Here is a 25,162-nt window from a genome sequence, read left to right as displayed (position 1 = left end):
TATTATAATTTATCTAAAAAATACTTTATATTTTATATATATATACGTGCCTTCGTGTCTTATAAGATTTTAAAATTTATGTGCATGTCGTATTCTATATTTATATCAGTATCCGTGCATCATAAAAATTACCGTTATAAGTCTACATTTGCGTTTTCTTAAAAGATCATAATAAAAAAGATATTTTTAAAAAAAAAATTAACCAAAAAGACTAAATTAAGATGAAATAAAACATTTACAATAAAAATAGTCACCCAAAAAAAAACATTTACAATAGAAATAAAACGTTTCAATCGTTGAAATTGAATTGTTATCATCTTCCAATAAATACGCCGCTGAAAACTTGGCTATCTCCTCCGAGCGATGCTTCCCACTCGATGGATGTCATAACTATCTTTGACAACGCGCCAACTATCTCCTTCATTTCAGGCCTCTCCATTGGTTCCTCCCTCATGCACCACTCTGCTATTTCTCCCATCTTCATTCGTATCCAACCAAACACCATTTCTTATTATTGCATCACATTTTAGCTTCAATAATATTAATAATAATATAAAAAAAAAAAACTTGAATCTGACCTTGTAGATAGCGTCTATAGGATAGTTATGTTGAAGATTCATATCTGTGACATTTTCTAAAGCAGTGACGGGATCATTATCTTGGAATATTTTCTTAACCTGAATCAATCTCATGCAAAGAAAAAATATATATAATCAGCATCAGTTAGTCTTAGTTTGCTTCTGAAAAGAGTGTAAGTAATGTAAAAAAGAGTTTTTGGCATACAAGTGAAATAAGAGATTCCATTTGATTGGGTTTTTGGCTGTCACGAAAGAGCGCACGTCTTCCTGTTATCAGCTCTGATAGAACTACTCCAAATGCAAACACATCCGTTTTTATGGTTACTTGTAATTCTTTCACAGATCTGAATGGGATCAACACACACAAAAAAGTGTAACAATGTGTTAGTAAGAAACAAAGAAAAATATTCTTCTCAATATCCAATTGATATCATAATATATGTCAACAACATCCACTCCACCAAATTTTGATTATTTTAGTGTGGTACTGTAGTATTCATAAATGATTAATATATAATTTTTTGCCTTTTAATTAATTAGAGTTTTAAATGTAATTAGAGATGACAAATAGGCTAATAAATTCTGTCTCATTCCGTCTCATGTTGTCTTTTCTTATGTCAATTATGTCTAGATTTTCTTTTAATAGGACATAAATTACATTTTTTATTATTAAAAAAAAAGCAGTGCCTTGACGAGTTTTTTTAATGAATTTTTTTCGTAAATTAAGCAGGACAGATTAGACGGATATTTTTTAAAAAGACAAGTTATTTTTTAGTTCGGCCCACCTTTTATGGTAGATTAAACTGATCAGTGGACAGATTTGGGTTTGTTTACCATCTTTATATAAAGAAATTGAAAAACGTAACGTACTCAGGTGGAAGGTAGCCTGGTGTTCCAACAAGCCTTGTTGCAATGAATTCTTCATCATTGGTCCGTTCCACCAGTTTTGCAAGGCCAAAATCTGCTACCTAATTAATAATAAGTATATATCAAATTAAATTAAAGCAGCAACCAAGAGTAGTAGATTAGTCATATGAATGAATTGAAGCACATACACTACCTTGGCTCTGAGTTTCTGATCAAGAAGAATGTTAGTAGTCTTTATATCACGGTGAACATATTGTGCTTTTGTGTAATCATGTATGTATTCAATTCCTTTTGCTGCATCCAATGCAATCTGAGTCCTAGCACACCAAGATAGAGCCTGATGACCTTTAAGTAAAGGATCATGAAGATGATCACTCAGAGATCCATTTGCAACATACTCATACACCAAATAAAGGTGGTCATCTCCACTTGCATACCCTAACAACTCCACCTTATATATGTGAAACAAACTAATTAATATGGACATAATTAATAATCAAATATAATATCAAGGCCTATTAGCTCAGTTGGTTAGAGCGTCGTGCTAATAACGCGAAGGTCGCAGGTTCGAGACCTGCATGGGCCATATATATTCTTTTTGTAGACAAAACTTCTTTAATTAAATATGTACTTACAATGTTTATGTGATGGATCTTACATAAGGCCTTGAGTTCTGCGAAGAACTCCTTGGATTTATTGGACTTCATCTTCTTCACAGCAACCTCCTGATGATAATGAATTAATAATTTATGTTTAAAACAATTGACTCTACTTGCATTTTTCCATTGAAGAATAGTAATCAAGATACATAAGGTGTATGCGATTTTCATGTACCTTGTGGCCTAACATTCCAAAATATACACTGCCATATCCACCAACCCCAATTCTTCTGTTTTCATCGAAGTTATTTGTGGCATCTTCTATCTCCTCAATTGAGTAAATTACTGGTCTTTCTGACTCAAATGATGTAGCATCTGCACCAACATTTACTATCAATAAAACAAGCTCTTTAATTTCTACCTGTTATTGAAGACTCGAAAAATTTATATTCTATATGGTGAAGCTAAGCTAATACCTTGCATGTATTCTTTATGAATGTCAGAGTTCTTTTTGGAAATCGATCTTTTATTGACACTTTTTGGATTATTTGTGGCGGATGCTGCGTTATCCCTATTTCTCCTGAGAATGAGAAAGATGACCGCAATCATTGAAAGTAATGTCACACTCACTAAGACCCCAATGATTATCTGCCACTTTGGTTTCTTTTCTGCCAAAAAGCAATAAGATGGAAGATACATATACTCATTGTTCATTGCTCATGAAGTTAGTTTAAATAGATAATTGAGTAAATGCAAGCACAATGGACCTTTAACATTTTGTATTAGAAATAGTGTCTAGTGCATTTTAGATTGGTTAGGAGTAAAAGGTTCAATTAGAGAAAAACAGATAGATATATATGTTAGTCAATTAGTACAGGTTATCAATTTTGTATAATGAAAAGAGAAAGTTTAGAGGCAATATTTTTTTTAAAATTTGGTCAATATTTAATCACTAAAAAAAAAGTGAGTAATTTTATATCATTAGATGTAATTTTACACTATTAAAAATATTAATAATAATTAATTAATAACTACAAATCACAAAATCTGTCAATTAACCTCTAACACTCCTCTAAAAAAATATTGGGGAATTAAAATTTAGTTATTAATGAATGCTTCTTCAAAAAAAAAAGAACCTTCATTGTAAAGTGAAAATTACAAACTATATAACAGAACTTTCCTTAATTCATTAATTACTTAAGATTTTAAGAATATATGTATATAACGTAAAGACCTCAAGTAAAAAATTTTACATTTTGATAGGAAGAAAAATTTAAGTAGGTTTTACATTTATCATACTTCTAAACTCCATGAGTTTACATATATAATTAAAAATTGAACTCAGATTCTTATAGTTTTTTTTCTTTTGTATTTTATTAATTATGTTAACAATTTTGGGTAGTACATAGAATTTTCTATTATATACATTAGTAAAGAAATATATTATATCTTGATAAAAAAAAAATACTAAAGTAGGTTCAAATTATTTATAACTAATAAATGGATAAAACTTTATATATTGGCCCATAACAATAAACCTTAGAATAATAAGTTTATAATTGGAAAATTGATCATGATAGATATATTTTAAAACTAATTATCAAAAACAATCATTAGTATAGAATATATATTGAAATATAAAATATATATTAAAAATAAATTAAATTACATATATATTTATTATAAATATAATGGTAAAGGATGTTTATGATTAATTTTTGTTAAAAAATAAAAAATATTATATGCATACTAAAAATCTACTAAATCAATTATTATATAATTCTATAATTTATGTAGAATTTAATTTATTTTTAATGTGTATTTTATATTTTAAAATATTTTATAAAATAATTAATCTAATGACTAATTTTTTATATGTAATTAGCATTTTTGTTCACCTATATATGGGACTTAAAAGTTATTGCACATAAAACACAAGCATAATAATCGAATAAATGATGGAAAGTCAAACTCATAATCACCTTTTGTTGGAGGCAGTGGAATTCCATTAAAATGGCTAGGAACAAACAAAACCCAACCCACATCTATGTATGATGGGTTCTGATCCAAAAGATGATTCACACTCTCCATCTCAGCAACCGTAGAATTCAAAAGCTTAGCTATTCCAGATGAGGTATCATTTCTTTGAACCGTGTAAGTCACAACAATTTGTGACTCAATTTCTGAACACCCACAAGGAATATGAATACTCAGATTCTGACCCGGGTACAAAACACCATTTATAAGCATCGCTTGACCACTGTAAACAAAGTTATTAATGTCATAGAAATTATCATTTGGCTTCACAGTGTAGGTTGTGTCATAGTAATAACCGGTGAGGTTGTTGTTGTTTCTGCAAGAACAAGGCACTGTTATGAGGTGGTCTTGTCTTGTGCCACGTGTGATTGGTCTGATTTGGGAGGAGTTTGTGTAGTTGGAAGATATGTAATGTTGTATGGTTTGGTCATCATCATTATCCCCGTAGGTTATGTGGTAGAGTGAGGCATTGCATGTTTTTATGTTTGTGGAGCACTTGAAAGGTTCCAAAATTGTTTCTTTCATTGAAACTTTCGATGAGAACACACTAGTTGTGGTAAGAACAAATGCATATGATGCCACAAAGGTAAGCAGAAGAGGGAGTTGATGAGTAAGAGAAGCCATGGTGTTCTTCATCATGAGAGAGATTACTAACTAATCTGTCAACTAGTGAAGGAATTAATAAAGAGAGAGAACAAAGTGAGTAGGGTTAATTAGAGCAAGTTAAGGAGCTTTTGAAGTAAAAATATATATTTTTATTATTTTTTATTTTTCAGTAATGTTACTGGACAACAAATATTATTATTTTAATTTAATATTTGACCAATAATAATATATATAATTTATTTTTATAATTATCAAAATTGACATACATAAATAACACAATTTACACTCATATTTATTAAAATTTATATATATAAATCAATATAAAAAATAATTTAACACTAGTGTTCGCTAAATACTGGTCAAAATTAATAAAAAAATTCTGACCTTTAAAATTTTCTGATAATTTTTTTATGGTACAATTTTTTTTAATTCTTATCGATTACTTTTCATAGTAAAAATAGAAAGTACAAAATTATATATACAAAATATAACATTTCTCTTTAAAATATCTTTATTAACCTAGATTCCTTTGTCATCGTATCTTTGTTGCTTCTTTGAAGAAACGAAGAAATATCTCAGCTCGATCACCTAGTAAAAATTTGGAAGATTGTGTATAGAAATCGGTTTAACAAATTTTTATTTTTTAATAGACAAATAGTAAATATTATTAAATATGTACATACCTTAATCTTGATTGAGTTATTAGTTATATTAATACTAAATTCAACTTAAACTTCTGAATTTAAAAAGAATTAATTAAAAAATTTATCCATAATAACATTCTTCTAGATAATTAAAAAACCTTTTAATTTAAGTAAAATATACATACATCATATCTATTATTTATGTTTCAAGTACTAGTCCAATAATAGAAATTGTTAAGCAAGAACGGATGTAGATTTTTTGCTTTTACTTTTGGAAGAGACGTTTGCTTAAAAGAATACATGTGATCCTTTTTCTCTTAATAAAGTATCAACACAGCATGGACTTAAAATAATTATAATTATAATATGATGTATGATATGATTCTGACACAATTTTTTCTGTTCATATATATGTGTCTGTTAGCAACAATGAAGTGGGATTCAACACTGTGGGACCCCCGACGGCAATACTGATAAAATCATATGAAGTTGAAGACTTGAAGCCATAGGCTATATTCCAAACCAATAAAGGCTGAAGTTGCTTATGTTTACATTAAATATTGGTTTATTATCTCTCATTGTACCTTGTTAAATAATGCCACTTGATTCTTAGATGTGCTAATAAACACACTATCACTTGCCACAAAAGTTAGATATTTGTAATCGAACCTTTTTTTTGGTTTTTTTTTTTCATAAAACAATATATAAGAAAGATATATATAGTAAAATTACTAAAATCTAATATTAGTAGGTTGACTATCGAAGATGTAGACAAATTATTATTTTATATTTGAACTAATATTAACTTTATAATTTGATATTATTATAATTAAATATATGTAATTCAATTATGAAAACGGATTTTTTCAAATAAACAAATTAAATATTTTATTTACTTCCATACGTAATTTGGGAATATTTATTAATTTATATTATCAGTTTTGTTATACATATAATATTTTTGACAAACAAATTCCATTAATTTGATTCAAACCCAATGAAAATAAATTTTATCAGTGAGAGCGTAAATACACGCTCTAACTATTCCTATTAATGTAAATATTTGTATTGCGCGTTCATTCTTCTTCTTTATGTGTTTTCTTTTCATTGTCGTTCTTTTATTGCTACTATTGTTACTGTATTTTTTCTTTTTTCCTCTTTCTAGTAATTTTGCAGCATTATGTGTTTTTTCTACTTCTTTATTTGATTTTTTTATTTTTATTTTTGTTAAAATGGTAAAATTAGAAGAATTATGAGAAGGTAAAACAAGAAAGAAGAAGATGAAGAAGAAAAAGAAGATGATGATAATAAAGAAGAAGAAGAGTTTTGAGTTATGCAGAATATATCAGAAAATAGCATCGCAACTTTTTAATTGTGACATAGAAGTTTCTCAATTTTGACACCAAAATTTCTTAACTGTGACATAAGTTTTTATTAAAAGGGTAAAACAAGAATTATGAGAATGTGAAATAAAAAATTTTGAACTGTGCAGAAAAATAACACTAAAATTTCTTAATTTTGACACAAAAAAAATTTGCTACAAAAAATACAGAAATATCTTCTTTAATGCTGTATTTTTTCTTCTTATTATTCTTCTTTATTTTTATCTTTTTTTTTGTTGTTCTTACTTCCTCTTTTAGAAGCATTGCTTTTTACATTAGAGTTGAATGAACATGTCTGTGCTGTATTACAATCTTATTTAGTTGAATAAATGTAGGTTCACACTTATTGAATTTAATTCTTGTCAAAAACAAAAATAGTATCGACATTTATTTAAAGTGACACCGGAATTCAAATACAATGATACAGAATATAGAAAGTAAATTACATACTAAAAGAACACATTAACTCTGAAAGGTATCAATGCTAAATTGAACGAGAGGAATGAAGAGTGGTGAAATAGAGAACAAGAAGAGAGAATTAAAGAAGAAGAGAGAAGGGTTTCACTGATTTGGTAAAGGTGAATTGAACTATTACACTGACTCTATAACTAACAGCTAGAAGTATATATATTGAGCCTAATGACAGCTAGCTTGTAACTAATTTAACACACACACACACACACACACAGAGAAGAGAGAGAGTAACTAACTCTGCTGACTCAGCTACTTAGCTTAACTAATTCAGTTTAGCTTAACGATTACTCTATCATGCACCTGCTATCTGACTCCATTGTATAGCTCAATATTTACTCTATCATGCACTCTACTACTAAGACCTTTAAGCTTTCTCTGCAATTCTGTAGAATGCTTTCATTACTAGACATGTTTAGCTCATGAATTATTTCTACCGCTTTTTCAGTAGTGGCATTGCATGACAAATTTGGCTCAACATTTAGCCTTGCCCTAGCACTATCAAACGATCCAGAAGCAATTATTTTTGTAAAAATGTCTGCCAACTGAACGGACCTTGGAACATGACTGACTTGTACTATTTTCTTTGTGACATAATTCCTCACAAAATTAATATCAGTTTCAAATTGTTTAGACTTTGAATGTAGAATGGGGTTAGCTGCTAAAAGTACAGTACTCAGGTTATCACAATATATGGTAAGAGTGGAGATTGTGACCCTTAACTTGCTTAGTAGATTCTTGATCCAAATTAGTTCTGTAACTAGATCCGCTATAGCTCTATATTCAGCCTTTGTGCTTGACTTAGCTACCACAAACTGCTTCTTAGATGACCAAGAGACCAAATTCCTTCCTAAGAAAACACATATACCACTAGTCGACTTTCTGTCGTCAAGGTCTCCCCCAGTTTGAATCACAGTAGGCTGTGATATTCAAAGAGTCATTTCTATAGAGATGTAAATCATATTTGATAACGCCACTTACATACCTGAGGATTCTTTTTACTAGTTTCCAATGAGACTCTAACGGGTCTTGCATGAACTGAGAGATTTTGCTCACAGCATAAGCGAGCTCTGGCCTTATAATTGTGAGATACTGAAGACTGCCTACTACTAAGCGATAAAGTGCTGATTCATCAAACTTGTCACCACCAAATTGGGAGATTTTTAGTGATGATGGGAGAGGTATTTTACAAGATTTGCAACCTATCATGCCTGCCTTACCCAATAAATCATTGACATATTTTTCTTGGTTGAGTAATAGTCCTCCACCATTGGTCTTGCTAACTTGAATGCCTAGAAAGTAATGAAGGTCTCCCCTATCTTTGAGTGCAAATTTGCAATTCAACTGATTCACCACATCAGTCATAGCACTGGTTGAGCTTCTAATGATGATCACATCATCTACATACACTAGAACAAAGGTGGTGACATTGGCATCAAGTTTGGTGAAGACTGAAACATCAAAGGCTGTGGCAGAAAATTCAAGTTGATGCAGAGCTGTAGACAACTTATGATATCAGGTCCTCAAATCCTGTTTCAAACCACACAACGCCTTGGTAAGTTTGCAGACTAATTTTCCATCATCTTGTACATATATAGCCCTGTGGATGTTGTATATATTACATCCTCAAGTAACTCTCCATGCAAAAACACATTATTTACATGCAATTGTCTAATTGACCAATTGTTTGCTAATGCAAGTGTCAAGACTAACCTGATTAAATTGGTTTCACTACCGGATTATAGGTTTTGATAAAATCAAACCTAGGTCTCTGAGAGAAGCCTTGGACAACTAGCCTGGCCATGTACTTCTGGAGTGTTCCGTTAGAGTTGTACTTAACTCTAAAAATTCACTTGCTGCCAATAGCTTCTCGGTCCTCTGGTAGAAGGACAAGCTGCCATGTCTTGTTCTTTAACAGTGCTTGATATTCATTATCCATTGTCTTCTTCCATTTCGGGTAAACCATAGCTTCTTTCACTAACCGTGGTCCAACTGCAGCATGATAAACTTTCGGTCGAAGAATGCCAGACTTCGCGTGGTCATAGGATGTACATTTTAGGTGTGGGTACTGGGTGCATGTTGGCAACTAGGGAGAATAATCTCTAGGGCTGAAATAGGCACTGGGATAGGTGTGGCAGAGGGTGCTCGCTGAGAAATGATTAGTGGAAGAAGATTTTTGGTTATTACCTGAAATAAACACATTGTTATCACAACAAAATTAATACACACTCAGAAGATTTTTGGTTATTTCAAGAACATGTAGCATTTTTTGCAACAAGAACTTCCTAAAACTCAAATCAGTTTAAAAAATGGAGTTTCCAATAGAAGTGATTTGCAAACTTGTTCTATTTCCTACAATTACTTGTTCTGGCCCCTCATAGCTTTTACTACTCATCATGTTTTAAGAATCTAGAGTCATATATGTGTAGCACCACTATCCGGATACTAGTTTTGATCATAGTTAATGGATGGTGTTTCTAAAGCACTCAAGTGAGCCTGAAGTTGTGACCAAGCTTCTGTATGCTCATAACTTGGTCTTAAATTCTGGCTTTCATTTCCACACGATGAATCATAGCTAAACCAGCATCTACGAGCTGTATGGCCAATCTTATTACATAGTTGGTAAACTGGTCTACTACTTCCACCATCATATCGCCTTTCATTTTTACCTCTACTATTAAATCTTCTATCATTGTCATAAAATCCTATGTTAGATCTTCCATAAGATCTTCTTTCATTGCTGGAGAAATCGCCTCTCATCGTTCTTCCACCTCGTCCTCTAAAATCACCCCTGAAATTTTCTCGACCTCCATAATTGTTTGAATACTGAGCTACATTCGCTTGAATTAACATATTTGACCTCTTGAATCTTTCTATCATGCTCTCATGTGCAAGAAGCAAAGACTCTAACTCTCCAACTGAGACACTAAACGATTGTAAAACTACAGCTGTAATCAGTGGTCCATATTTCTCTATTAAGCCATTGAGTATGGCCCTCACATGTTCACTTTTTCTGATTGGTTCTCCAACTGAGACTAACGTATCTATCGTTTCTTTAATTTCTAATACATAGCTACTGGCAGAACTTCCAATTTTAATGCTACTTAGTTTGTTCTTTAATTGCAGAATTCTTGCTCTAATTTGTGATGTAAAGTGACCTTCTAACCTTCAACATACTTGATATGTGTACAAGCAACCTACCATTCAAATAAGGCTTGGTCACTGACGCTAACAACCAAGATTTGAGCAGAGCATCTTGTCGCTTCTACCTAACAAATTTCGGATTCTTTTCTCATAAAGTTGTGTACTGAGCTGGAATATCTTCTCCTATGATGTGTGCTAACAGATTATGTCCTTCGATTGTCGATTCCGCTTGATCTTTCCATTAGAGAAAATTTTCTTCATCAAGTTTCATCGAAATCAATGAAGACGTGAAGTTAGATTGGTGTCGAACATGAGCTTTAGCTATCCCTGAGTTTACCTTTATGATGATTGAATGAACCACAGCTCTAATACCATGAAAGGTATCAGTGCTAAACTAAACTAGAGGAACGAAGAGTGGTGAAATAAAGAACAAGAAGAGAGAATTGAAGAAGAAGAAAGAAGAGTTTACACTAACAGCTAGCTTGTAACTAATCTAAGAAAAAGAGTGTGTAACTAATTCAATTTAGCTTAACCATTACTCTATCATGCACTCTACTATCTGACTCCATTGTATAGATCAGACTCTATAAATGAAATAAGACAACACCGACACTAGAAGTTCAGTAATATGATACAAAAAAAATTGAATCTTTTTAAAAAATATTATGCATTCAATTAATTGAATGCTTATCTCACATATAAAATTACACATAAAAATATCTAAAAAATAAGACTGAAATATCTTCACTTTTACACCGAAATTTTAACTAAATGATGTGATAATAGAACTAAAAACTTATTTCACGGAGACTTGAGTTGTAGATTCACAAATTTTAATAGAAAAGAAAATAAGTAAAAAAATCGTAGATAACACAACAAAATTAAGTAGAAAAAATGTTAAAATTTGAAAGAGAATGAACAATGATATTTATATATAAGAAGAAGACGACGTATCTGATATATAAAACACATAAATTTTTAAAAAATAATACCGAAATACTTTTACTCTAAGACCAAAATTTCTAACTAACTGATGTAATGAAAGTAGGAATTTATTTCATGAAGACTTGAGTTGCAGACTTACAAATTTTGATAGAAAATAAAATAAGTAAAAAAATCTGTAGATAATGCAGCGAAATTAACCAGAACAAAAATTTTTTTAAAAAGAATGAACAATGTTATTTACATATAAGAAGAAGACAACGACGATAACGATAACAATGATAACAATGATGATGATGATGATGATGATGATGATGATGATGATGAGGAGGAGGAGGAGGAGGAGGAGGAGGAAGAGGAGGAGGAGAAATTCAAGAGAGAAGCAGCAGCAATAACAAAGGTATAAGGAGGATGAAGAAGAGTGCACACATGTGATGTATGTGAAAAATGGTTATAACAAATTGGTTAGAGTTTGTTAAGTATTTTGTTTAATTAGTTGTATTTAGAGCTTTATTCTTATATTGTATTTTTTATTCCGTTTATACTGTAAATGAGATAATTATACATGTATCTCGTTTATACTGTGAACAAGATAAATTATCTTTTTTTACATCATATCTTGGGTGCAAACTAGATGTGTAAAATTTTTAATTGATAATATCTCGTTTATAATATAAACAAGATATGTGTATATTACACTATAAACGAGATATGAATATTCATGACTTATCTTATTTATATTGAAAACGCGATTAATTCATAATTATCTCATTTGCACCATTAACGAGATAAAAAATATTATGTAAATTAATAAATATTTTTCAAATTACATATATTAATAAATAAATTATTTAAATAATTTATATATATATATATATATATATATATATATTATATATAAATTATCCTTATAAAAACTAATCCAAACAACACAAGAGATGATTTATTTTTATAAACACTAAATAAAAAGTTGCAATATTAATATATATACCAAAACAACAATAATAGTAAATAAATAAATAACGCTTGTCACATCTTAATAGGTAAGTTATTTATGCATATGATACGAGGAGCGGCTGATTTTGAACCCTTTAAAAATAATCGCAATGAATTGGTAACTGATATTTTTAAATTCAAGAAGAGGGTTCTTAGTTCTTACTTCTTACAATAAAGCTATTGGTCCACAAACAAAGAGTTTTAGATTTCAATATACACACTAGATCGAATGGGAGATAATGACGATGTATGCTAGGTTCACTACAAAAAATTATCAAAAGAGCGATCGATTTAGCGATCGATTTTTTTTTTAAAATCAGTTGCTATTAGCTTAACGATCGATTTAGCGACCAATTCTGGTAGTCGCTAAAATTTTGGTCGCTAAATTCAAAACAGCGACCGATGTTGGTCGCTAATATTTAGTTACCAATTTTTAAACAAAGCCACCTAACTATACAAAATAATTTTGGTCGCTAATAAGATCGGTCGCTAAATAGCAACTAATATTTTGGTCATTAAATCGGTCGCTGAGGTATTCGGTCGCTAAATGACGACCGATATTTCGGTTACTAAATCGATCGCTAACAGCTAACTTCAAAATTTTAAAATCGATTGCTAAATCAGTCGCTACTACTGCTTTCTAATTATAAATTTTAACTAAATTTCACATATATCACTATTAAAATTTAATTTTTAAATATAATTCTAATTCAATAAAATATATTAATAATAAAAAATAGATAACTATTTATTAAGATCGAATGCCAATAATTATTGAAAATCATATAAAGATGAAATAGAAACTAATACAAATAAATTTATATTTATGTATACTACATAGAAAAAACAAATCTACACAAATACAACAAATTTATATTTATATATACTACATATATGTGATGCTCATCTTAAATCATTGATAATAACCGCTTCAGCTTTCTTATCCGCTCTCCTTCTTTCTCATCATCACAAGGTGACAACTTTAATGTCAAGTCTATTTTATTGCTACACTTCTTTTGTTCCTCATCATAAACTCTCTGAAATAATAAAAAATCAAAAGTTGCCTTAATTAGTTTTATTGCATTACATGATATGAAATTAAAAATTCAACATCATTTTCTTTTCAGCATTACCTCTTGTTAGTTTTATGAAATTAAAATTAACTACTCATGATTTATTTTCTAAAAGGGATAAGTATTGTTTTGGTCCCTCATGTTGAGGGTCGGAATCGAACTCGTCTCTGATCTAATTTTCGATTTAGAATCGTACTTAACGTTTTTTTTCGTATTAAAATCGTCCTTTTCTACTTTTATTTTTTTGTTTTTACCAAATTACCCTTTTTTATTAAAAAATTATAAAATAAAATAATTATAAAATAAATAAAAAAAAAAGAAGAAAAGGGGGTGGGGGGAAGTCTGCGAGAAAAAGGGAGGGGGAGAAGGAAATCGGAGGGGAAGGGGCCGCGCTCCACGCCGTCCGGTCGCACCGCCGTCGCGCCGTCTCATCCCACCGCGCCTCACCGCCAGATCCGCGCCTCACGCCGTCACCCATGGAGCCACGAGCTGCGCCGGTCGCCGCCGCACCGCACCGCACCAACCCACCACCGCTTCTTCTTCTTCTTTTTCTTCTTCTTCTGTGAAATCTGTGAATTTTTTGGTGAAATCTGTGAATTTTCTGTTGATGATGATGATGAGGGATGAGGGAGTGGGTGAGGGGGGTTACGATGAGGAGGTGAGGGAGTGGGTGAGGGGGAGGCGGTGAGGGGTGAGGGATGGGGGGGAGGCAGTGAGGGGTGGCGGGTGAGGTGAGGGTGGGGGGTGAGGCGGTGAGGGGAGAGGGATTGGGGGGGGAGGCAGTGAGGGGTGGCGAGTGAGGTGTTGAGGGGTGGGGGGAGGCAGTGAGGGGTGGCGGGTGAGGGTGAGGGTGAGGGGTCGAGGGGGGAGGCAGTGAGGGGTGGCGGGTGACGGGTGAGGGTGAGGGTGAAGGGTGGGGGGTGGCGGGTGAGGGTGAGGGGTCGGGGGGGAGGCAGTGAGGGGTGGCGGGTGAGGGTGAGGGGTGGGGGGGGGGGGGGAGGGGGAGGCAGAAAGGGGAGGGGAGGGGGAGGGGTGGTGCACGAAATGCAATCTAACTCTTTGGCAATTCGCACAACTAACTAGCAAGTGCACTGGGTCGTCCAAGTAATACCTTACGTGAGTAAGGGTCGATCCCACGGAGATTATTGGTTTGAATTAAGCTATGTTTATCTTATTATTCTCAGTCAGGAAATTAATTAAAATTATCAGTTGGAATTATTAGATTGGAAAAATAAAAGAGAATAAAAGCGTTACTTGTTATGCAGTAATGAGAAATATGTTGGAGTTTTGGAGATGCTTTGTCCTCTGAACTTCAACTCTTCCTTGAAATCCTTTTCCACACGCAAGGTCCCTTCCATGGCAAGCTCTATGTAGGGTGTCACTGTTGTCAATGGCTACTTCCCATCCTCTCAGTGAAAACGTTCCTATGCTCTGTCACAGCACGGCTAATCATCTGTCGGTTCTCAATCAAGTTGGAATAGAATCCATTGATTCTTTTGCGTCTGTCACTAACGCCCATCCTTCAGGAGTTTGAAGCTCGTCACAGTCATTCAATCCCAGAATCCTACTCGGAATACCACAGACAAGGTTTAGACTTTCCGGATTCTCATGAATGCCGTCATCAATCCGGCTTATACCACGAAGATTCTGATTAAGGAATCTAAGAGATACTCATTCAATCTGATGTAGAACGGAGGTGGTTGTCAGGCACACGTTCATGGATTGAGGAAGGTGATGAGTGTCACGGATCATCACCTTCTCCATAATTAAGCGCGAATGAACATCTTAGATGAGAACAAGCGTGTTTGAATGCAAAATAAAGGAATTGTATTAATTCATCGAGACGCTGCAGAGCTCCTCACCCCCAACAATGGAGTTTAGAGACTCATGCCATCAAAAAGTATGTAATTCAGATCTGAAAATGTCATGAGGTACAAAATAATTCTCTAAAAGTTGTTTAAATAATAAACTAGTAACCTAGGTTTGCAAAATATGAGTAAACTAAGATAATTGGTGCAGAAATCCACTTCTGGGGCCCACTTGGTGTGTGCTGGGGCTGGGACTAGAGCTATCCACGAATTAAGGCCTTTCTTAGAGTTGAACTCCAAGTTATAACGTGTTTTGGGCGTTCAACTCCGGATCATAACGTGTTTCTGGCGTTTAACTCCAGACAGCAGCATGTACTTGGCGTTCAACGCCAAGTTACGTCGTCTATCTTCGCGCAAAGTATGGACTATTATATATTGCTGGAAAGCCCTGGATGTCTACTTTCCAAAGCCGTTGAGAGCGCACCAATTGGACTCCTGGTGCTCCAGAAAATCTGTTTCGAGTGCAGGGAGGTCAGAATCCAACAGCATCAGCAGTCCTTTTTCAGCCTAACTCAGATTTTTGCTCAGCTCCCTCAATTTCAGCCAGAAAATACCTGAAATCACAGAAAAACACACAAACTCATAGTACAGTCCAGAAATATGATTTTTGCCTAAAAACTAATAAAATTCTATTAAAAACTAATTAAAACATGCTAAAATCTACATGAAATTACCCCCAAAAAGCATATAAAATATCCGCTCATCACAATACCAAACTTAAACTGTTGCTTGTCCTCAAGCAACTAGATAAATAAAATAGGATGAAAAGAAATTAAGAAACAATAATATCTCAGAGTTTCAAGTGAAGCTCAGATTCTAATTAGATGAGCGGGACTAGTAGCTTTTTGCTTCTGAACAGTTTTGGCATCTCATTTTATCCTTTGAAATTCAGAATGGTTGGCATCCATAGGAACTCAGAATTCAGATAGTATTATTGATTCTCCTAGTTTAGTATGTTGATTCTTGAACACAGCTACTTTATGAGTCTTGGCCGTGGCCCTAAGCACTTTGTTTTCCAGTATTACCACCGGATACATAAATGCCACAAACACATAATTGGGTGAACCTTTTCAGATTGTGACTCAGCTTTGCTAGAGTCCCCAGTTAGAGGTGTCCAGAGTTCTTAAGCACACTCTTTTGCTTTAGATCACGACTTTAACCACTCAGTCTCAAGCTTTTCACTTGGACCTGCATGCCACAAGCACATGGTTAGGAACAGCTTGATTTAGCCGCTTAGGCCTGGATTTATTTCCTTGGGCCCTCCTATCCATTGATGCTCAAAGCCTTGGATCCTTTTTACCCTTGCCTTTTGGTTTTAAGGGCTATTGGCTTTTTCTGCTTGCTTTTTCTTTCTTTCTTTTTTTTTTTCCAGCATTTTTTTTTCCACTGCTTTTTCTTGCTTCAAGAATCAATTTCATGATTTTTCAGATCATCAATAACATTTCTCTTGTTCATCATTCTTTCAGGAGCCAACAATTTTAACATTCATAAAATTCAATATCAAAAATATGCACTGTTCAAGCATTCATTCAGAAGACAAAAAGTATTGCCACCACATATAAATAATTAGAATTTTCCTTATTAAGATTTCGAAAAAATTAAATTGCCTCTGTATTCTACAAATCTACTATTTTATTCATGTTTGATGATGATGAGAAAAATAAGTTATAACTTAATTGGAAATAAAGCCAAAATAGATATGCTAATTACTACTACTCCTATATAACTTCTAAGGTAAAATCCTATAATAATACTATCACAGAGTTAAAGCTAGAATTAGAACTTAACAACCTGTATTTTGGGAAGTGGATGTTCCTCTAGTCTGTGGGGTGCCTTCAAGAATTAATTTCTGACGCTTTAGCTCCCTTAAGTTCACATCCTTGCTCTTCCTGTTCCCTTAGGTGCCATGATCTTAATGAGTTTTAGCTCATTGATCATGGCAAATCACACCAAACTTAGAAGTTTGCTTGTCCTCAAGCAAAAGAAAGGAAAGGAGAGGAGTAGAAGGAGAGGCAGTTTCGAAAAAAAGATAAGATGAGTTGAAAAAGATATGAGAAGAAATTAAAAAGATTTGAAAAAGAATTGGATTGGAAAAAGATTTGTGTTTATGAATTAAGATACATTTGATATTTTTGAAAAAGGAATTTTAGAAATTAGGGTTTTTAGAAATTAGGATTAAAATTTTTGGAATTGAAACATAAAAGTTAGAAAATTTGTGAAGAAAAACGAATTTTACCTCCTCCCCACCATCCTGGCGTTAAACGCCCAAACGATGCATGTTTTGGGCGTTTAACGCCCAAATGCTGCTTCTCCTGGGCGTTCAACGCCCAGCTGATGCTTCTTTTTGGCGTTGAACGCCAGGAAGTCCTTTGTCACTGGGCGTTTTTCTGAACGCCCAGGATGCTAACAATCTGGCGTTAAACGCCCAGAAGGTGCTTCTTTCTGGCGTTCAACGCCCAGAAGATGCTCCTTTCTGGCGTTTAACGCCCAGATGGCTATCCTTACTGGCGTTGAACGCCCAGTGGGTGCTTCTTTTGGGCGTTTAACGCCCAAAATGTTTCTTACTGGCTTTTTTTTTTCGCCAGTGAACTTCCAAATTCTCCTGTAACTCTGTGAATTCAAGCAATTGCTATTTTACCTTGAAGATACTTGGACATATACCTGTAAAAAAAAAGGAAATTTATTTAATTAGTAAATAAACTTTGTAAATGGCTGGGTTGCCTCCCAGCAAGCGCTTCTTTATTGTCTTTAGCTGGACTACCACTGAGCTCTAAGCAAGTCTCAGTTTCGAGCATTCTTGCTCGAAGTTGCTTTCAAGATAATGTTTAATTCTCTGTCCATTAACAATGAACTTTTTGTTAGAGTCATTATCCTGAAGCTCTACGTATCCATATGGTGATACACTTGTAATTACATATGGACCTCTCCACCGGGATTTTAATTTCTCAGGGAATAATTTGAGCCTAGAATTAAATAGCAGAACTTTCTGCCCCGGCTCAAAGACTCTGGATGACAATTTCTTATCATGCCATCTTTTTGCTTTCTCTTTGTAAATTTTTGCATTCTCAAAAGCATTGAGTCTAAATTCCTCTAGCTCATTTAACTGAAGCAATCGTTTTTCTCCAGCTAACTTGGCATCAAGGTTTAGGAATCTGGTTGCCCAGTAGGCCTTATGTTCCAGTTCCACTGGCAAGTGACATGCCTTTCCATACACAAGCTGGTATGGAGAGGTTTCTATAGGGGTCTTGAATGCTGTTCTGTATGCCCACAGAGCATCATCCAAGCTCCTTGCCCAATCCCTTCTACGGTTAATTACAGTCCGTTCCAGGATTCTTTTGAGCTCTCTATTTGAGACTTCAGCTTGCCCATTAGTCTATGGGTGATATGGAGTAGCTACCCTGTGGCTGACTCCATAACAAACCAAAGCAGAGTAAAGCTGTTTATTGCAGAAATGACTGCCCCCATCACTGATTAATACTCTAGGGGTACCAAATCTACTGAAGATGTGTTTCTGGAGGAATTTTAACACTGTTTTAGTGTCATTGGTGGGTGTTGCAATAGCTTCCACCCATTTGGATACATAATCCACTGCCACCAGAATATAAGTGTTTGAGTATGATGGTGGGAAGGGTCCCATAAAGTCAATACCCCATACGTCAAACAACTCAATCTCCAAGATCCCTTGCTAAGGCATGGCATAACTGTGAGGCAGATTGCCAGATCTTTGGCAATTATCACAATTAAGTACAAATACTCGAGAATCTTTATAGAGAGTAGGCCAGTAGAAGCCACATTGGAGGACTCTTGTGGCTGTTCACTCTCCTCCAAAATGTCCTCCATACTGTGATCCATGGCAGTGCCATAGAATCTTCTGTGCTTCTTCCTTAGGCACACATCTACGGATTATTCCGTCTGCACATCTCTTGAAGAGATATGGTTCATCCCAAAGATAGTACTTTGCATCTGTGATCAATTTCTTTGATTGCAGCCTACTGTACTCTTTGGGTATGAATCTCACTGCCTTGTAGTTTGCGATATCTGCAAACCATGGCACTTCCTGGATGGCAAAGAGTTGCTCATCCGGAAAGGTTTCAGAGATCTCAGTGAGAGGGAGGGACGCCCCTTCTACTGGTTCTATTCGAGACAGGTGATCTGCCACTTGGTTTTCTGTTCCTTTTCTGTCTCTTATCTCTATATCAAACTCTTGCAGAAGCAACGCCCATCTTATAAGTCTGGGTTTTGAATCCTGCTTTGTGAGTAGATATTTAAGAGCAGCATGATCAGTGTACACAATCACTTTTGATCCCACTAAGTAGGATCTAAACTTGTCAATGGCGTAAACCACTGCAAGTAGCTCTTTTTCCGTGGTTGTGTAGTTCTTCTGGGCATCATTTAGAACACGACTGGCATAGTAAATGACGTGCAGAAGCTTGTCATGCCTTTGTCCCAACACTGCACCGATGGCATGGTCACTGGCGTCACACATTAGTTCAAACGGCAATGCCCAGTTTGGTGCAGAGATGATTGGTGCTGAGACCAATTTAGCTTTCAGGGTCTCAAATGCCTGCAGACATTCTTTATCAAAGATAAATGGCGTGTCAGCAGCTAGCAGGTTGCTTAGAGGTTTGGCAATTTTTGAAAAATCCTTTATAAACCTCTTATAGAATCCTGCATGCCCCAGAAAGCTTCTGATTGCCTTAACATTGGCAGGTGGTGGTAATTTTTCAATTACCTCTACCTTAGCTTGATCCACCTCTATCCCCTTGTTTGAGATTTTGTGCCCAAGGACAATTCCTTCAGTCACCATAAAGTGACACTTCTCCCAGTTTAAAACCAGGTTAGTCTCTTGGCATCTCTTTAGAACAAGTGCTAAATGGTTAAGGCAGGAGCTGAATGAGTCTCCAAACACTGAAAAGTCATCCATGAAGACTTCCAGAAAATTTTCTACCATATCAGAGAAAATTGAGAGCATGCACCTCTGAAAGGTTGCAGGTGCATTGCACAGGCCAAATGGCATCCTTCTGTATGCAAATACTCCAGATGGGCATGTGAATGCCGTTTTCTCCTGATCCTGGGGATCTACTGTAATTTGATTATAACCTGAATATCCATCTAGGAAGCAGTAGTATTCATGACCTGCTAGTCTTTCTAGCATCTGGTCTATGAATGGTAAAGGAAAATGATCCTTTCTGGTAGCTGTATTGAGCCTTCTGTAGTCAATACACATACGCCACCCAGTAACTGTTCTTGTAGGAACCAGTTCATTTTTTTCATTATGAACCACTGTCATGCCACCTTTCTTAGGGACGACTTGGACAGGGCTCACCCAGGGGCTACCAGAAATAGGATAAATAATCCCAGCCTCTAGTAACTTAGTGACCTCTTTCTACACCACTTCCTTCATGGCTGGATTCAGCCGCCTTTGTGGTTGAACCACTGGCTTGGCGTCACCCTCCAGTAAGATCTTGTGCATGCATCTGGCTGGGCTAATGCCCTTGAGATCACTGATGGACCACCCAAGAGCTGTCTTGTGTGTCCTTAGCACTTGAATTAGTGCTTTCTCTTCCTGTGGCTCTAAGGTAGAGCTTATGATCACAGGAAAAGTATCACCTTCTCCCAAGAATGCATATTTTAGGGATGGTAGTAATGGTTTGAGCTCGGGTTTAGGAGGTTTCTCCTCTTCCTGAGGGATTTTCAGAGGTTCTACTATTCTCTCTGATTCCTCCAGATCAGGCTGAACATCTTTAAAGATGTCCTCTAGCTCTGATTCGAGACTCTCAGCCATATTGACCTCTCTTACCAGAGAGTCAATAATATCAACACTCATGCAATCATTTTGGGTGTCTGGATGTTGCATGGCTTTGACAACATTCAACTTGAACTCTTCCTCATTGACTCTCAATGTTACTTCCCCTTTTTGGACGTCAATGAGGGTTCGGCCAGTTGCTAGGAAAGGTCTTCCTAGAATGAGAGTTGCACTCTTGTGCTCCTCCATTTCCAGCACCACAAAGTCAGTAGGAAAGGCAAATGGCCCAACCTTGACAATCATGTCCTCAATCACGCCTGATGGGTATTTAATGGAGCCATCAGCAAGTTGAAGACATATCCTGGTTGGTTTGATTTCTTCAGTTAAACCAAGCTTTCTGATAGTAGATACAGGTATTAGGTTGATACTTGCCCCAAGATCACATAAAGCTTGCTTGGTACAAGTACCCTCTAATGTGCATAGTATCATAAAGCTCCCAGGATCTTTAAGCTTCTCAAGTAAGCTTTTCAGAATGACTGCACTGCATTCTTCAGTGAGGTAAACTTTTTCAGTCTCCCTCCAATCCTTCTTATGACTTAAGATCTCTTTCATGAACTTAGCATAAGAGGGTATTTGCTCAAGTGCTTCTGCAAACGGAATCTTTATTTCAAGAGTCCTTAGATAGTCTGCAAAGCGGGCAAATTGCTTATCCTGTTCCGCTTGGCGGAGCTTTTGAGGATAAGGCATTTTGGCTTTGTATTCCTCAACCTTAGTTGCTGCAGGTTTATTACCTACAGAAGTGGGTTGGGAAGCCTTTTTAGAAGGGTTGTTATCAGCACTTGTATGTGACTGATCCCCCACTGGCATTTGAATGCCAGGGGTGGAAGCTGGAGTGGCATTAGACGCCACCTCCTTATTTGTTACTGGTGTTTGAACGCCAGAACCATGCTCCCCTTGGGCGTTCAACGCCGAATTCATGCTTGTTTCTGGCGTTGAACGCCAGGAATGAGCATGAGCTGGGCGTTCAGCGCCAGCTTTGTTCCTCTCTGGGCTCTGATTGTCCTCAGAGGGATTTTGAGTGGCCATTTGTTCATTTCTTGGCTTCCTGCTGCTTTGAAGTGAGGTATTTAATGTTTTTCCACTTCTTAATTGAACTGCTTGGCATTCTTCTGCTATTTATTTTGACAGTTGCTTTTCTGTTTGCTTTAGCTGTACTTCCATATTCCTGTTAGCCATTCTTGTTTCCTGTAGTATTTCCTTGAATTCGGCTAGCTGCTGAGTTAGAAAGTCTAATTGCTGATTGAATTCATTAGCCTGATCTACAGGACTGAGTTCAGCAGTTACTGTTTTAGCTTCTTCTTTCATGGAAGATTCACTGCTTAGGTACAGATGCTGATTTCTGGCAACTGTATCAATAAGCTCTTGAGCTTCTTCAATTATTTTTCTCATATGTATAGATCCACCAGCTGAGTGGTCTAGAAAAATCTGAGCTTTATCTGTAAGCCCATAGTAGAAGATGTCTAATTGCACCCACTCTGAAAACATTTCAGAGGGGCATTTTCTTAGCATCTCTCTGTATCTCTCCCAGGCATCATAAAGGGATTCATTATCTCCTTGTTTGAAGCCTTGGATGCTTAGCCGTAGCTGTGTCATCCGTTTTGGAGGGAAATAGTGATTCAGGAATTTTTCTGACAGTTGTTTCCATGTTTTTATGCTGTTCTTAGGCTGGTTATTTAACCATCTCTTAGCTTGATCTTTTACAGCAAATGGAAACAGTAATAATCTGTAGACATCCTGATCTACTTCCTTATCATGTACTGTGTCAGCAATTTGTAAAAATTGTGCCAGAAACTCTGTAGGTTCTTTCTGTGGAAGACCGGAATACTGGCAGTTTTGCTGCACCATGATAATGAGCTGAGGATTCAACTCAAAGCTACTAACTCCAATGGAGGGTATACAGATACTACTCCCATATGAAGCAGTAGTGGGGTTAGCATATGACCCCAGAGTCCTCCTGGACTGTTCATTCCTACTTGCTTCCATGATGGAATAAAAGAGATAATATATATGTTGATATTATTTTTTTTAAATTAATTTTTATAAAATAAAATAAAAAACGAAATAAATAAAAGAAATTGGAAATATTTTGAAATTAAAATTTGAATTTTTATATAAAATTTTCGAAAAATGTAGTTCAAAATTAGTTAGAAAATATATATATATATTTTTTTTAAATTTTGAATTTTATGATGAAAGAGAAAAATATGCAAAAGGCACAAGATTTAAAATTTTTAGATCCAATGCTCCTTATTTTCGAAAATTTTGGAGGGAAAACACCAAGGAACACCAAACTTAAAAATTTTAAGATCAAAACACAAGAAAGACTCAAGAACACCTTGAAGATTCACAAGAACACCAAGAACAAAAGAAAGAACACCAAACTTAAAATTTTTAGAAAACCAAGACAAATTTTCGAAAATTAAAGAAAGATCAACAAGAAAACACCAAACTTAGAGTTCGGCACAAGATTCAATCAAAGAAAAATTATTTTTGAAAAAGATTCCAAAGAAGGTACCCAATTATTAAGAACAACTATCAATGCTTCAGCCAATTGGGCAGTAACTTCAATGTTGATTTTAAAAATGTATCATATTTATGGATAAAAATATAAATTTTTGAAAGTTAATGTTTTGAAAAAGCACAAGAAAAACAAGAAAAGACACAAAACAAGAAAAACTTGAGATCAAACAAGAAAAATAAACAAGAACAACTTGAAGATCAATGAAGAACAAAGAACACAAGTCGAAAATTTTAAAGAAAAATATAAAATATGCAATTGACACCAAACTTAGAACAAGACACTAAACTCACGAAAATTAGCAATTAATTAAGAAAAATAATAAATTTTGAAAAGAGATTTTTGAAGAGAAACTATCCTATCAAGATTTAATGACTCTATAACAATAAAAATAAATTATTCCTAATCTAAGAAATAAAATAAACCTTTAGTTGTTCAAACTCGAATAATCCCCGGCAACGGCGCCAAAAACTTGGTGCACGAAATGCAATCTAACTCTTTGGCAATTCGCACAACTAACCAGCAAGTGCACTGGATCGTCCAAGTAATACCTTACGTGAGTAAGGGTCGATCCCACGGAGATTATTGGTTTGAATCAAGCTATGTTTATCTTATTATTCTCAGTCAGGAAATTAATTAAAATTATCAGTTGGAATTATTAGATTGGAAAAATAAAAGAGAATAAAAGCGTTACTTGTTATGCAGTAATGAGAAATATGTTGGAGTTTTGGAGATGCTTTGTCCTCTGAACTTCAACTCTTCCTTGAAATCCTTTTCCACACGCAAGGTCCCTTCCATGGCAAGCTCTATGTAGGGTGTCACCGTTGTCAATGGCTACTTCCCATCCTCTCAGTGAAAACGTTCCTATGCTCTGTCACAGCACGGCTAATCATCTGTCGGTTCTCAATCAGGTTGGAATAGAATCCATTGATTCTTTTGCGTCTGTCACTAACGCCCATCCTTCAGGAGTTTGAAGCTCGTCACAGTCATTCAATCCCAGAATCCTACTCGGAATACCACAGACAAGGTTTAGACTTTCCAGATTCTCATGAATGCCGTCATCAATCTGGCTTATACCACGAAGATTCTGATTAAGGAATCTAAGAGATACTCATTCAATCTGATGTAGAACGGAGGTGGTTGTCAGGCACACGTTCATGGATTGAGGAAGGTGATGAGTGTCACGGATCATCACCTTCTCCATAATTAAGCGCGAATGAACATCTTAGATGAGAACAAGCGTGTTTGAATGGAAAATAAAGGAATTGTATTAATTCATCGAGACGCTGCAGAGCTCCTCACCCCCAACAATGGAGTTTAGAGACTCATGCCGTCAAAAAGTATGTAATTCAGATCTGAAAATATCATGAGGTACAAAATAATTCTCTAAAAGTTGTTTAAATAGTAAACTAGTAACCTAGGTTTGCAAAATATGAGTAAACTAAGATAATTGGTGCAGAAATCCACTTATGGGGCCCACTTGGTGTGTGCTGGGGCTGGGACTAGAGCTATCCACGAATTAAGGTCTTTCTTGGAGTTGAACTCCAAGTTATAACGTATTTTGGGCGTTCAACTCCGGATCATGACGTGTTTCTGGCGTTTAACTCCAGACAGCAGCATGTACTTGGCAT

The 25,162-nt window shown here is 35.0% G+C and overlaps 1 protein-coding gene and 1 non-coding gene across 3 annotated transcripts; one reads left to right on the top strand and one right to left on the bottom strand.

Annotated features, from left to right (window-relative positions):
- Window positions 1-230: 230 nt before the first annotated feature.
- LOC130982188 (lysM domain receptor-like kinase 3) lies at window positions 231-4,750 on the bottom strand. 2 transcript variants are annotated; one of them, XM_057906077.1, is made up of 9 exons: window positions 4,027-4,750; window positions 2,521-2,712; window positions 2,280-2,434; window positions 2,081-2,170; window positions 1,639-1,896; window positions 1,449-1,546; window positions 784-922; window positions 579-677; window positions 231-478 (listed from the first exon to the last, which is right to left on the bottom strand). In XM_057906077.1, the coding sequence occupies exons 1-9, from the start codon at window positions 4,718-4,720 to the stop codon at window positions 314-316; spliced, it is 1,890 nt and encodes a 629-aa protein (XP_057762060.1). In that variant the 5' UTR covers window positions 4,721-4,750; the 3' UTR covers window positions 231-313. The 2 variants fall into 2 exon arrangements, with proteins under 2 accessions (XP_057762060.1, XP_057762061.1); XM_057906078.1 differs by having other exon boundaries at window positions 2,280-2,419.
- On the top strand, window positions 1,958-2,031 carry TRNAI-AAU (transfer RNA isoleucine (anticodon AAU)). Its single transcript has one exon. It is a non-coding gene; the product is annotated as a tRNA-Ile (tRNA).
- Window positions 4,751-25,162: the final 20,412 nt, after the last annotated feature.

Source organism: Arachis stenosperma, chromosome 5, assembly GCF_014773155.1.
Source record: "Arachis stenosperma cultivar V10309 chromosome 5, arast.V10309.gnm1.PFL2, whole genome shotgun sequence".
NCBI classification, from domain to species: domain Eukaryota; kingdom Viridiplantae; phylum Streptophyta; class Magnoliopsida; order Fabales; family Fabaceae; genus Arachis; species Arachis stenosperma.
The sequence above is the reverse complement of the archived record's forward strand: the minus strand, read 5'-3'. Positions and strand labels throughout refer to the sequence as shown.